The sequence below is a fragment of the Pseudophryne corroboree genome, chromosome 9 (assembly GCF_028390025.1).
Source record: "Pseudophryne corroboree isolate aPseCor3 chromosome 9, aPseCor3.hap2, whole genome shotgun sequence".
NCBI lineage: Eukaryota > Metazoa > Chordata > Amphibia > Anura > Myobatrachidae > Pseudophryne > Pseudophryne corroboree.
The window spans coordinates 166552175-166564403 of record NC_086452.1 but is presented as its reverse complement, the minus strand read 5'-3'; the positions used below and the strand labels follow the sequence as shown (position 1 = coordinate 166564403).

The 12229-nt window shown below is 40.6% G+C and overlaps 1 protein-coding gene across 4 annotated transcripts in view; it reads left to right on the top strand.

The window, feature by feature from the left end:
* The window catches only part of LRRC8D (leucine rich repeat containing 8 VRAC subunit D), a 165688-nt gene extending 154371 nt beyond the window's left edge, over positions 1-11317 (top strand). For all 4 annotated transcript variants that reach the window (XM_063939933.1, XM_063939934.1, XM_063939935.1 and 1 more), the window contains one exon: positions 5389-11317. In XM_063939933.1, the coding sequence (XP_063796003.1) occupies positions 5391-7967 (2577 nt within the window). In that variant the 5' untranslated portion in view covers positions 5389-5390 and the 3' untranslated portion in view covers positions 7968-11317. The remainder of the gene's footprint in view (positions 1-5388) is intronic.
* Positions 11318-12229: the final 912 nt, after the last annotated feature.

Below are 12229 nucleotides of genomic sequence, written 5' to 3'. Positions count from 1 at the left end.
GCTTTTACTGCCCACGTCTAGGCCCCGCCTGCGCCCTCCCCCCGCTCCCACATCTTTCCCCATTCACAACGGGAGGCACCACGATCGGTGTCTCCCAAACACATTTTACACTGTGATAACGATTAGAATAATAAAGGAGATACTTATGACACAAATATGTGTCATAAGTATCTTCTTTGTATTATATTAATCATTAATGACAGGGGAGGCACTGCCTCCCCTGACTGCACGTCCCTGTTATATACATACCAAAGGAGTCAAGAAAACCCTGTAGGGTATATAACAGTATGGTCGCGGTAGTCCCACAGTTAAAAAGATCTGGCGGTCACGATACTGATGCCGGAATCCCGACAGCTGACAATGCCATCTGCTAGAATCCCGTGACAACCAGCATTCCACCCGCTGGTAAACCATACAGAACCCATATAAATATATATTGTGTATGTATATGTATGTGTATGTATGTATGTATGTGTATGTATGTATGTATATATATATATATATATATATATAATATAATGTATGTGTGTAGTATAATTTTTTATAACCCCTTATATATATTTTGTTAATCACCCCCCATCCCGTTTACCCCCCTTCCTTTATATAAATTATACCTATCAACCCTTATGTAGTTCAATATCATGATGCCATACATGATTTCACTCCATCTCTCCTGTCTGCACACTGAGGTTGCAAGGGCAGTTGGTGGAGCTGGCCGGGGTCAGACAGATACAACGGAGCCGGGAGCAGGCGGGCGGCCGCCAGCAGCTTGCGGCAAACAGTGGGCGGCTGAGGGCAGTGACCGAACCTCCCTGCCTACGGCCTTGAGAGGGGCTGCTGCAGGGCGAGGCGGGAGAGGACAAGTCCGCTGCTGCCTGTCAAGCCAGTATAGAGAGACAGCAGCATCGCCCCAAATGCTTTAACTGTACCGCAGTGGCACAGCCTGGCTGAGCTCTAGCCAATGCGGCGGCAGAGGTGAATGGGAGCCGCAGTTGCTCCTGCTTGTTGGCGTCAAGGTGAGGACGACTAACAGTGGTGGCTGCGGCAGGCTAGACAAGCGCCCAGCATAACATAGCATAACATAATTTGTAGGTAAAACTGGTTCAGCAGGAGCCTGCGGTCCTCCAGTGGCCAGCGCCCATAGGCAGCTGTTTGAAGTTGCCTAATGGTAGCGCCGGCCCTGTTTACACCATCTAACTTTGCAAACGAAGCTGCTTGTGGATTAGTAGACCTGGCTGCAAATGTTTTCTCACTTGCTCATTTAGGGTCAAGTTATTCAATTCTTTGAGAAGTGTTGATGTTCCTGTACAGTAATGGTACGTCTCTTTAGCGTATTGCCTTCATTTATACTTTAGTATCTTCGTATTACTTTCCCTGAAGGGGGTGTGCAAAACCATTAGTGGTTTTTTTTTTTTGGGGTTCTCTAATTTTAATACTTTGCACTAATGTCTTCTTATAGAAAGAAGGAAGAAACATTTGTACTTATTTCATGGAGTTCTCATTCATATGGTACTTGAATTGCGGTTGTCTGCTTATAGTCCTTAAATATCTGGCTTCCTTAATGTTAGTAGTACAATCCCTTTGCTGCATTGCTGTAAAATGTGATTATAATGGGTTTTTTTTTAGATTCAGAAGCTGAAAGGTTTCTGCTGCTTGTTGATTTGGCATGTGTCAATAGCCAAGTCATACGACTTATCAGCACCATTCATCAAATGTACACATTATCATATATTAGCCAGTTTCGGACAAATCTTAATTAACAACTAGATATGCGTCCTTTATGCTTTCTTCATCAGACTAGGAGTAGGTAGAACCATTTGTAGTGGTTCTCTGCCATTAAAGCTCCCATACTCAAAGTTCTATGTAAATGTATGCATATACCGATCTGGTTCTGCAGCCACAGTCCCACTTCTCCAAATTCCTGAGAATATGCATTTACAGAAGTCACCTGTCACAGCCCTTGCAGTTCCTCTTTCCTGCCTGGGTGTCGCTGTCTGATCTGGTGCTTCTAGCACAATCTGGTCTGTATCTCAGAAGTGAGATACAGACCAGAGAGTGCTAGAAGCACCAGAGCTGAAGGTGACACCCCAGTCAGGAAAAAGGAATTACATGAGTTGTGACGGGTGCAGGGTGCTAGAATGAACACTACTATGATTACCACCTATGAACAATTGCAGGGTTAGTTACCAGGTCTCCATATACTGTACATGATTATTGCAGTGGAAGTGGAACGTGTGTGGTCACTTGTGTGCATGGTTTGTTAGCTACATTTTGTGATTGCAGTCTACTACGAGAGAAGGTAAAAAAAAGGCAGTAAACCATTCACCAGGGCAGACCACTGATAATTTGTGAGTTCCACCAGTAATTATGTAGAGATTAGGAAATCTGATCTTCCCCCTTTCTTATGTCATAAATCTTTCCCATGTCTCACTCGTGGTTGACTGTATCAACCCGTTGTTGTGATTGATTCTGGCTTCAGTTTCTATCCACAAATCCAGCCCTTGTCTGTCTTATCTCCTCCTCTGGAACATTGTCAATATATTCCAGTTCCTCACTCAGGATGTAACCAAAACCCTGCTCCCCTCACTAATTTATCTCCTGCCTTGACTACTGGAGGCTTCTGTTCATTGGTCTTGCCCTCACCGGCATCTGTCTTCTCAAATCCATAATTTTTCCCACAAATCCCCCATTGCTGCACTTCTCTGTAAATCCTTGACTAGCACACCATTCTTCCCAGAATTTAATTAATGCAGCTGACCCCCACTTTACCAAGCCCTCAGCAACGCTTCCCTGCCATACAGTTATGTCCTCTCACCTATATCCCAGCCACAGATTTCTACTTGTATAACATGCTTTCATTCCCATCTCAATGACATCCCCACACTGCTCCCCACTTATGGAACACTTTACCTTGCCTCAACTAAAATCAATCAAGTGACCCTCCTTTGCTTGCTGTCCTACCATTTCACCTTCTAGACCCTCACATCGACTCTCACCCTTTTCTTCAATCATCCTCCATGTTAATTTATGTCCCAATTGCGCTACTGTTTTTCACTTCCACCTCCCTCTAGAGTGTCTGTGTCCAGGGTCGGACTGGCCCACAGGGGTACCAGGGAAACCACCGGTAGGCCCCACTGCCTGAGGGCCCACTCCTTCCTCTAGGTATCAGGTTCCAGACTGTGCACTTGTATTATACATGGTAGATATGTTACCTTACACTGCACTAAACTATTGTGTATTTCAAGCCTGTGTGGAGGCTGGCCACACCCCCTTTGTAGGCTGGCCACACCTGTAAGTATGGGCCCCTATTCCCCGGTGGGCCCTTCATGCCCCAGTCCGACACTGTCTGTGTCTGCCTCACTTTGACTGTTTTCAAAGCAAGATTGGTGTTTGAGACTCTGCTTTTGAATGATCTAATAAAAAAATCATATTGTGTGAGGACAGAACAAACAGAAAATACAAACCCGATTTGGTCCCTCTTCAGGATTTTGGGAAAATTAGAAGTTATTTATACTTTACCATACTGCTTTGTTACGTCTTTGGTTTGATGGGTCTGTAGCCGATCAGGGTGCTTTTATGTTAATTTCTCTGACAAGTCTTATCAATAAAAATAGCATTTAATTGTGCATTCTGTGAAGAAATCTGTGTGAATAAGATTGAATGATTAACCTTAGTCTGTATAAATGTATAAATCTGTTTTACTTATTAGCTCAAACTACCTTATTGACAGCATTGAGACATTCACTTATAATGCAACCATCAAATTCTCTGTTGCCCCTAAACATATACTCTCAGTATCTACCTCCTACATGGTAATTGCAGCCCAGGTCATGCAACTAAAGAGTGCAGGGACCAATAAATAATAATAACAAAATGTATGAATCGTGTCCTGACTCCTTCCACGAAAAAGTGTAGAATTACTTCGGAGTAAAAAAGAAAAGAAAATCATACCGCCGGTCACACATACCCAACCCCTTTGTAATTTGTTATGGAAACAACATATGTTCATTCATAATAACCCCAAACCAAGAAGGGCTACAGCCACACCTCTCATTCTATTTAACAGTAAGTCTTTTATTGGTGTTCACACACTGTGTTTTGTTCTCTCAGAGGTCGTAAACGACATAACATTTGCACATTAACATTTTAAATCTGCTGAACATATTAAACTGAATACTAACCATCTGCCCACATGTGGAAAGTCTGTTCTATTTCTTACAACTAAGATGTTTAAGTGCTTTTATTGGATGTTTTATATAAAATTAAAAATTTCTTCCCATCCCCCCGCTCCCGAAAAAAAATCAGCAACCAAAAGATAGTGTTCTCCAGTGTACAGAAATAATTTGTCAGTACCTTTATGAAGTCTAAATAGGTCTGTCTATCTCATCTATCTATCTATCTATCCATCCATCCGTCCACCCAGATTTAACATAAGGTAACTCTCTCTCTCTCTCTGACCGAAGAGGGAATTTAGAATTGCTAGTAATGTAGTAATGAAAGGTGTTTGTTATTAAATATATGGGGAATAAATTTTTACAGTTTGTAGCCCAATATAGTTGTTCACAAATTTGCTAAATTTTACAGTCTGAATATTTTTTTTATAATGTTGCTGCTATGTTGTGTTACGCAATTCTGTATTGTTTGTATCTGTTGATGTCTTGGTTTTTTCCCCCATTGCTTGCAGAATGCAGGTACAGTATGCACTTGGAGTAGAGGAATATATTATTAGAAGCTGTTATAGGCATAATTTATTAATATGGTAAATGGTCATTGTTTACTGTAGAGAACTGAGCTACTAATGTCTTGCTAGGACGCTGCAGAGATAGGAGTCTGGTGTTTGTGTCTGGTAGTTCAAATACAGTTAAAAACACTGGAGCCTTGTAAGACGTCATGGTTCTGTTTGCATTACGTCTGCCAGTCTTTTTTATACAGGTATCCCTACAGATGAGCATGTCAGCTCTGCTTCTCACACTGTGACCCACCCAAGCTGGAAGCTCACCTATCCTCCCTAAAGACCCAATCTTATCCCTGAGGCAGCAATGTCTGTAGTGTGTGTAAATCTTATAGTCTAATGATCTGCAGGCTAAGCACCTGTTTGCACAGAATGAGACCCGTGTCACACAGAGTGAGAGGAAGAAGGGCTTAAACTTGTTTTAACTTAACATGTGTATTTTAAGTTATTGGGTTTATAAAGGTCTGCCTTGTATTAAAACATGATTATTCATATATGTATTTATGTTATTAGGCATGTTATTGTGTAAATATAAATAATACAGTTGTGAATTTTAGGAATGATATGTAGGTTTCTGGGATGGGGAAGTATTTATAATATTACCTGTTAGTCATTTGCAAACTATCAACATTTAAATTTTTTTTTCTTTTTCTAAGGAATGTTCACCCTTTCAGAAGTTGCGTCACTTAATGATATACAGCCAACGTATCGGATTTTGAAGCCATGGTGGGATGTTTTCATGGACTACTTGGCGGCAGTTATGCTGATGGTAGCCATCTTTGCTGGCACTATGCAACTGACCAAAGATCAAGTTGTTTGCTTACCAAAGTTAGAATCCGCTGTATGTTCACCAACTCCAGCTAGCAGAGCAGGAACGAACAATCCACAAGTTACTTCCAAGTATGAAGAGGCTACTACTACTACTACAGAGGAGAATAAAAAATGGCACAGTACTGTGCCTGTTGTTGAAGAGGAGACACCTTTTGTCGCCCGAGCAGAATATTTGGCGATTTCAACTCCTCCTTCTATTCAAAATCTCAACAAAGAAGCTAAAGACCCTGGAGGGAGACGAACAAATCTGGATTACCAACAGTATATTTTCATCAACCAAATGTGCTATCATGTGGCACTCCCATGGTACTCAAAATATTTTCCCTACCTTGCTCTCATACACACAATTATTTTGATGGTCAGTAGCAACTTCTGGTTTAAATATCCAAAGACTTGTTCCAAAATTGAGCATTTTGTGTCCATACTTGGCAAATGCTTTGAGTCTCCATGGACAACAAAAGCTCTATCTGAAACTGCATGTGAGGACTCTGAGGAAAATAAACAGAGGTTAACGGGTGCTCAATCCCTCCGCAAGCACCTCTCAAACAGCAGTGAGGAGGGAAGTCCAAGTCCCAGTACTCCAATGATCAGCAAATCTGGGCTCAAATTTTCAGCAGACAAGCCAGTAGTTGAGGTGCCTGGAATGACCATTTTGGACAAAAAGGATGGGGAACAAGCTAAAGCGCTTTTCGAGAAAGTCCGTAAATTTCGCACTCACGTTGAGGACAGTGATCTAATTTATAAACTCTATGTTGTTCAAACAGTTGTCAAGACGGTAAAGTTCATTTTCATTCTTTGTTACACCCTGACATTCGTAACTGCAATAAGTTTCAAACATAACTGCACCCCCAATGTGGAGCACCTTACGGGATATAAGGAGTTTGAATGCACACATAACATGGCATTTATGTTGAAGAAGCTTCTCATCAGCTATATTGCTCTTATTTGTGTATATGGTCTTGTCTGTATATACACTTTATTTTGGCTCTTTAGAAGACCTCTGAAGGAATATTCATTTGAAAAGGTGAGAGAGGAAAGCAGCTTCAGTGACATCCCTGATGTCAAAAATGATTTTGCATTTCTTCTACACATGGTAGACCAGTATGACCAGTTATACTCCAAGCGTTTTGGAGTCTTCTTGTCAGAGGTTAGTGAAAACAAATTACGTGAGATCAGTTTGAATCATGAGTGGACCTTTGAAAAACTCCGGCAGCACCTTTCTCGAAATGTGCAAGATAAACAGGAGTTGCATCTCTTCATGCTATCTGGAGTTCCAGATGCAGTGTTTGAAATCACAGATCTGGAAGTTCTAAGACTTGAACTTATTCCAGAAGCTAAAATTCCTGCTAAAATTTCTCAAATGACTGCTCTTCAAGAGCTGCACCTCTACCACTGCCCAGCTAAGGTCGAACAAACTGCATTTAGCTTTCTAAGGGACAACTTGAAGTGCCTTCATGTGAAATTTACTGATGTTGCAGAAATTCCAGCCTGGGTCTATTTGCTGAAAAATCTCCGTGAGCTGTACTTAATGGGTAATCTAAACTCTGAGAACAATAAGATGATCGGACTTGAGTCTTTGAGAGAATTGCGACATCTAAAGATTCTCTATGTTAAGAGCAATTTGACCAAAATACCATCTAATATCACAGATGTGGCTCCACATCTAACAAAACTAGTTATTCACAATGATGGCACAAAGCTTGTTGTGCTAAACAGCCTTAAAAAGATGATGAATGTTGCGGAGTTGGAACTACACAATTGTGAACTAGAGCGAATTCCACATGCTATATTCAGTCTTGGCAACTTACAAGAGCTGGATCTTAAATTGAACAGCATTCGTACTATAGAAGAAGTGATCAGTTTCCAGCACTTAAAAAGACTAACTTGTTTAAAATTATGGCACAATAAAATAGTGAGTATTCCTCAATCCATTTCACAAGTGAAAAACTTGGAATCTGTTTATTTATCAAACAACAAACTGGAGTCGCTCCCTGCAGCGCTTTTCCACTTGCAGAAACTCCGTCACCTGGATGTTGGCTATAATTGTATTTCAGTGATTCCTCCTGAAATTGGGATGCTTCAAAATCTTCAGCATTTGTACGTTACAGGGAATAAAGTGGACATCTTGCCAAAGACTCTGTTTAAATGCATCAAATTAAGAACTTTATGCTTGGGTCAAAACTGTATAGCTTCGATACCAGAAAAAATAGGACATCTAGTACAGCTCACACATCTAGAACTGAAGGGAAACTGTTTAGATCGCTTGCCTTCTCAAATTATACAGTGTCGCCTTCTCAAGAAAAATGGACTGGTTATTGAAGACCACTTATTTGATGCTTTACCATCAGAAGTGAAGGAAGCATTAAACCAAGATACAAACATCCCCTTTGCTAATGGAATATAAACAAATATGTGCTATTTACAGAACAAAGATTTGTACTGTTGGCTATTTCTTGTAGTGCCCAAGTCTTGTGCATTTCTTTTTTTTAATTCTTTTTGTTAAAGTAGACCAAAAATCTTTGAAGAAAAGCCTGTTTACTTACAGTTTTCATTGTTTAGTAAGCAAGCTAGCGTCTTAATTTCAGCAGGTATATTCCCATATTTCATTGAATTTATACAGTCTGCAGGTATTGGGGGAAATGCTGCAATCCAATTGTTTATTTCCTTTGTGATTTGAAGGACTTTTCTAGAGGTTTACAAATTTACTATTCTGCTCATATGTTTGTAGATCACAGCATATATGTAACGTTTTTAGTACTATTAGTTTTGACTTCTTAAGACATAGCAGAACATTCTTGACTTCAATTAATTTCGCCCCCTGATACAATGTTTCTGACTACAGTGAATGGTTTAATTGGAAGAAAACTACAACTAAATTGCAAAATTAGTATAAAAGAGATGATTTAAATGTGCGCTAATTTGGCTCATACAGGAGTCCTCCAATTCATCGATGCTGATCCGATCTGCCGACAGTCGTCGTTCAGTGATCCATCTGGGACTATTGAAAATTCAGCATGTTAAAAATCCCTGACTTGCCGTCCCGATCATTTTTTGATCTGAATCATGGATTTTCAACATGTTTGATTTCACCAATTCCCTGACCCTCATGGATGGCAGAACAGGGAATTGTGGCAATACAATGCTCCCTATTATTTTTACTGCATACCTGCCTACGCTACTGGAATGTGGGAGACTCACAATTTTTCTGGTAGTCCCTCGCAACCCCTCAATTGCAGGCGGATCTCCCGCATCTCATTTGCTTCCTAGTAAAGAGGACAGGATGGGTAGAAAAACACTGGAATCTCGGCGCCATATTAAGAAGGCATGAGCTAAACAATGCAAATTGCTCCATTTAACCCTGTCCCTTTCTGCAAACCTGCATATTGCGGCATTTTCCTTGTGGTGGGGGCGGGGCCTAGTGACATGACTGCCTTCTCCCAGAGAGGAGACCGAAAAAGGTACGATTTACTGTAATAGTTGTGATTTTCACATGAGCAACTTCTATGTCCTTGCTCAGGAAACCTGCATAATATTATTTTTTTTTGTGTATGAGAAAGGAAAGAATTATTTAGTTTTTATGGTCCGCATTATCTAAATTGTGTTAACATGTAAAAACTTTTAGAGATTAAATTACTGCTAAGTTATTTGAGAAGCTTTTTATGTAACCTTAATTTTATTTTACATTTACAGAGAATCTGTATTGAAGGAAAGCTGAAATTATATAAAGAATAGATTTTACTTTATGCATTTTCCTAAATAAACAATTAGTTTTACTGTCAAGTAAAGCTGGCCATAGACTGCGCTATAGTCAGAGAACACAAGCTACGGGAATATAATTGGAGTGCCCGAAATACTGCACAATGCATGGAGGGGATCTCCATTCACTGCCTGGAGTTGGCTGATTGACCACTGGATGGAAAGGACAGGGTTGCTAAGTTTTTCAGCTGTTTTCAGTCTGTGAACGATTATTGTTCCTGGCCATACACTGAAAGATCTTTTTAACGAATATTGGGGCAAATTCAGTATGAATCGCAAGTAGCGATTCGTACGGAATTTTTGCTGAGGGGCCACAGGCACATGCTCAGCAGGCCCTACTGCGCATGCAATTTCTGCGGGGGGCCACAGAAATGACGATCGCTTCTGCTTGTCAATCAGGCAGAGGCAGTCGTGGGGCGGCAGGGGGTGGCAACGCTCTGTTTTCTGGGTGGAAACTGAGCGCGGGGCGTGCCAGCCCAAACGGTGGGCTGGTACGCGCGAACGGGGGCGTGTTGGGGGTGCGACCGCAGCGGCTGCGTGAAGTCACATGTAGCCGCTGCGACAAAAATGGCGCCGGGACTCTTGAGGCTGCAGCTAAGCTGCGCCGGCAGGAGTCATCCTTAATTTCTGCTAACGAGCAGAAATTGCGTGCTGTTTCCAATTTCTGATTGAAGCAGGGGGGGGGGGGCACCGGTCAGCATGCGTGCTAATGGTTAGCAAATTCTGCTGATTAACAGAATCTGCTAACCTTACTGAATTGGCCCCTTTGCGCGGTGTACGGCCAGGTTTAGTGTAAACAGTGACTTTACCATGAAGCTTCTATTTGATTTCACTCTCATATAAAAATAACACTTGCTATCTTTTGCAATAATGCTGAACACATCTTGTAAAGTTTGGCTCGAGATACAAAGTTCTTTGATTCAAATTTTTTTTTTCCTCATTAGAAAATATGCAGACTCGGGCCATTTACTTTAGCTGGGAGTTTGGGTGAACTGCAATAACAATCTGTCTGCATGTAAAATATGCTAATTTCCTGTAGTGTTGCAGCAAATTATGGGTCAAACGGCGCAATTTTCTCATTTGTGAAGCCTTATAAAGAGGATATTTCCATCACTAAATGTTTTCAGTTTTGAAAGAAAATAAAAAAACGCCCTTATGCACTATACTGGCCAGTGGTTTCAGAATCATTCCACTCTTTAGTTATATTTCAAGTCAAGTTCTAACACCACATCCATAAGTCAAGTTCTAACACCACATCCCTTGTGCCTGTGGCGTTCAGATGCTGCAGTAGTTTCAAGAGAAGGAGAATTTAAGAAAAACTTTAACCTATAAAATTATGTTTTTGGTTTTACATGCATAACATGTTGTATACTGTATGTGCTTCAAGGATATTAGTAGATTTTGACTTTCAAATTAGAAAGATCTTGCAGGTTAGTGGAACAACTCTGAGCTACTAGTTAGATAATTCTACCTTTTTAAGTTTTATTTTATTTATTTTTAAACAATTGAAACTACTTTTTTTCAGGCTTGAAAAATCAATGTAGCAACCACAACAAAGATGACCTGGAATTTTGTACATTTCATTGTGTAAGTCAATGCTAGCTGTTGGTAAACATTTGCCTGTATTATGTTCCTTGCATTTCAAATGAGTGGCGCTCCAAGCTGCTTAGAACAGAGCCTCCCTTGCAGTATACTGCATAATGCTGCTTTGCAGTGGCTGTGTCTCACACCTATCACTGGAGATAAATCATATAGCACTCGGCTTTGTGCAGTGTTAATGCAGCTCAGGCTCTAGAATAAGTTCTAATCCTGCTTTCCAACTTTCACATATTTGTAAATGGCATTGATGAGCACCGCATCTTACAAAATGAAAAGTATACACTTTTTTTCAGTGAAAACTTAATATTTAGAGAATGCATTATCCATAAACTAAAATCGGATTTCTAACAGTATTCATAGTGAGCCGTTCACTAATAAAAAATGCAATATACTTGTTGACCATTGTTTGTAGCCTCTTTTTTCTTTTGTTATTAATGTTTTAAATGTTAACTTGTTTCTACTGTTTTGTACCGTACTGCATTTTAAAACTGCACAAAGTACATATAATACAGAATATAAGGTATACTATCTTACTAGCACAACTTTGATATCTTTAGGCACAGCCTTTTTGTATATATTAGCAGTGATGCATATTATGAATAATCTGATACAGTGGTTTTGAAATAGAGGGTCTGATTCAGAGACACATGCAGAACACATTGTTGTGTACAAATGCTAATGCAGCAGGATGTGTCTGAAGGAAAAAGACACATCCTGGAAGCATGACCGATTCGAGTGCTGCTTCCAAAGATCAAGCATCGTATCATCATTGCGACCATCGGTGATCCGATGCCTACATCGGTCATCTCAGTAAGCCGAAGCTTACTCAGAATGACTATCGTAACTACTCAGCCGGGGCTTGGAAATCTTTGTCCGAAGGCGCAGAGCCTGCCCGCACCAATGTCAGAAAATGAAGATGACACACCACTGTTTTCGGAAACGTTGGACAGCTTCACCGCACCTCCCCCCCCCCCCCCTCCTTTCCCCAACCCCAAAAGCCAGCCTGTTAATCAGGCTGTGGCTTGGGCGCACTGCATGCGAAGACACAGGACCTGCAAAGCACATGCGCAGCCACCCTGCCATCGGAGATGTATGTAAACCATTGGGTTTACGTATATATCTGACTCAGGCCCAGAATTTTTTTTAGAATGTGAAAAAAATTATATTCAAAACAAGATCTGTTGGTATTGATCACATTAGAGCCATACTGTAAAATGATCCATTATGTTGTACATTTTTCATAATAACTTCAAGATAAAGTCATGTGAAATCTGTATGCATTTTACCTAGACATACTGTAGGTGAGAAAAG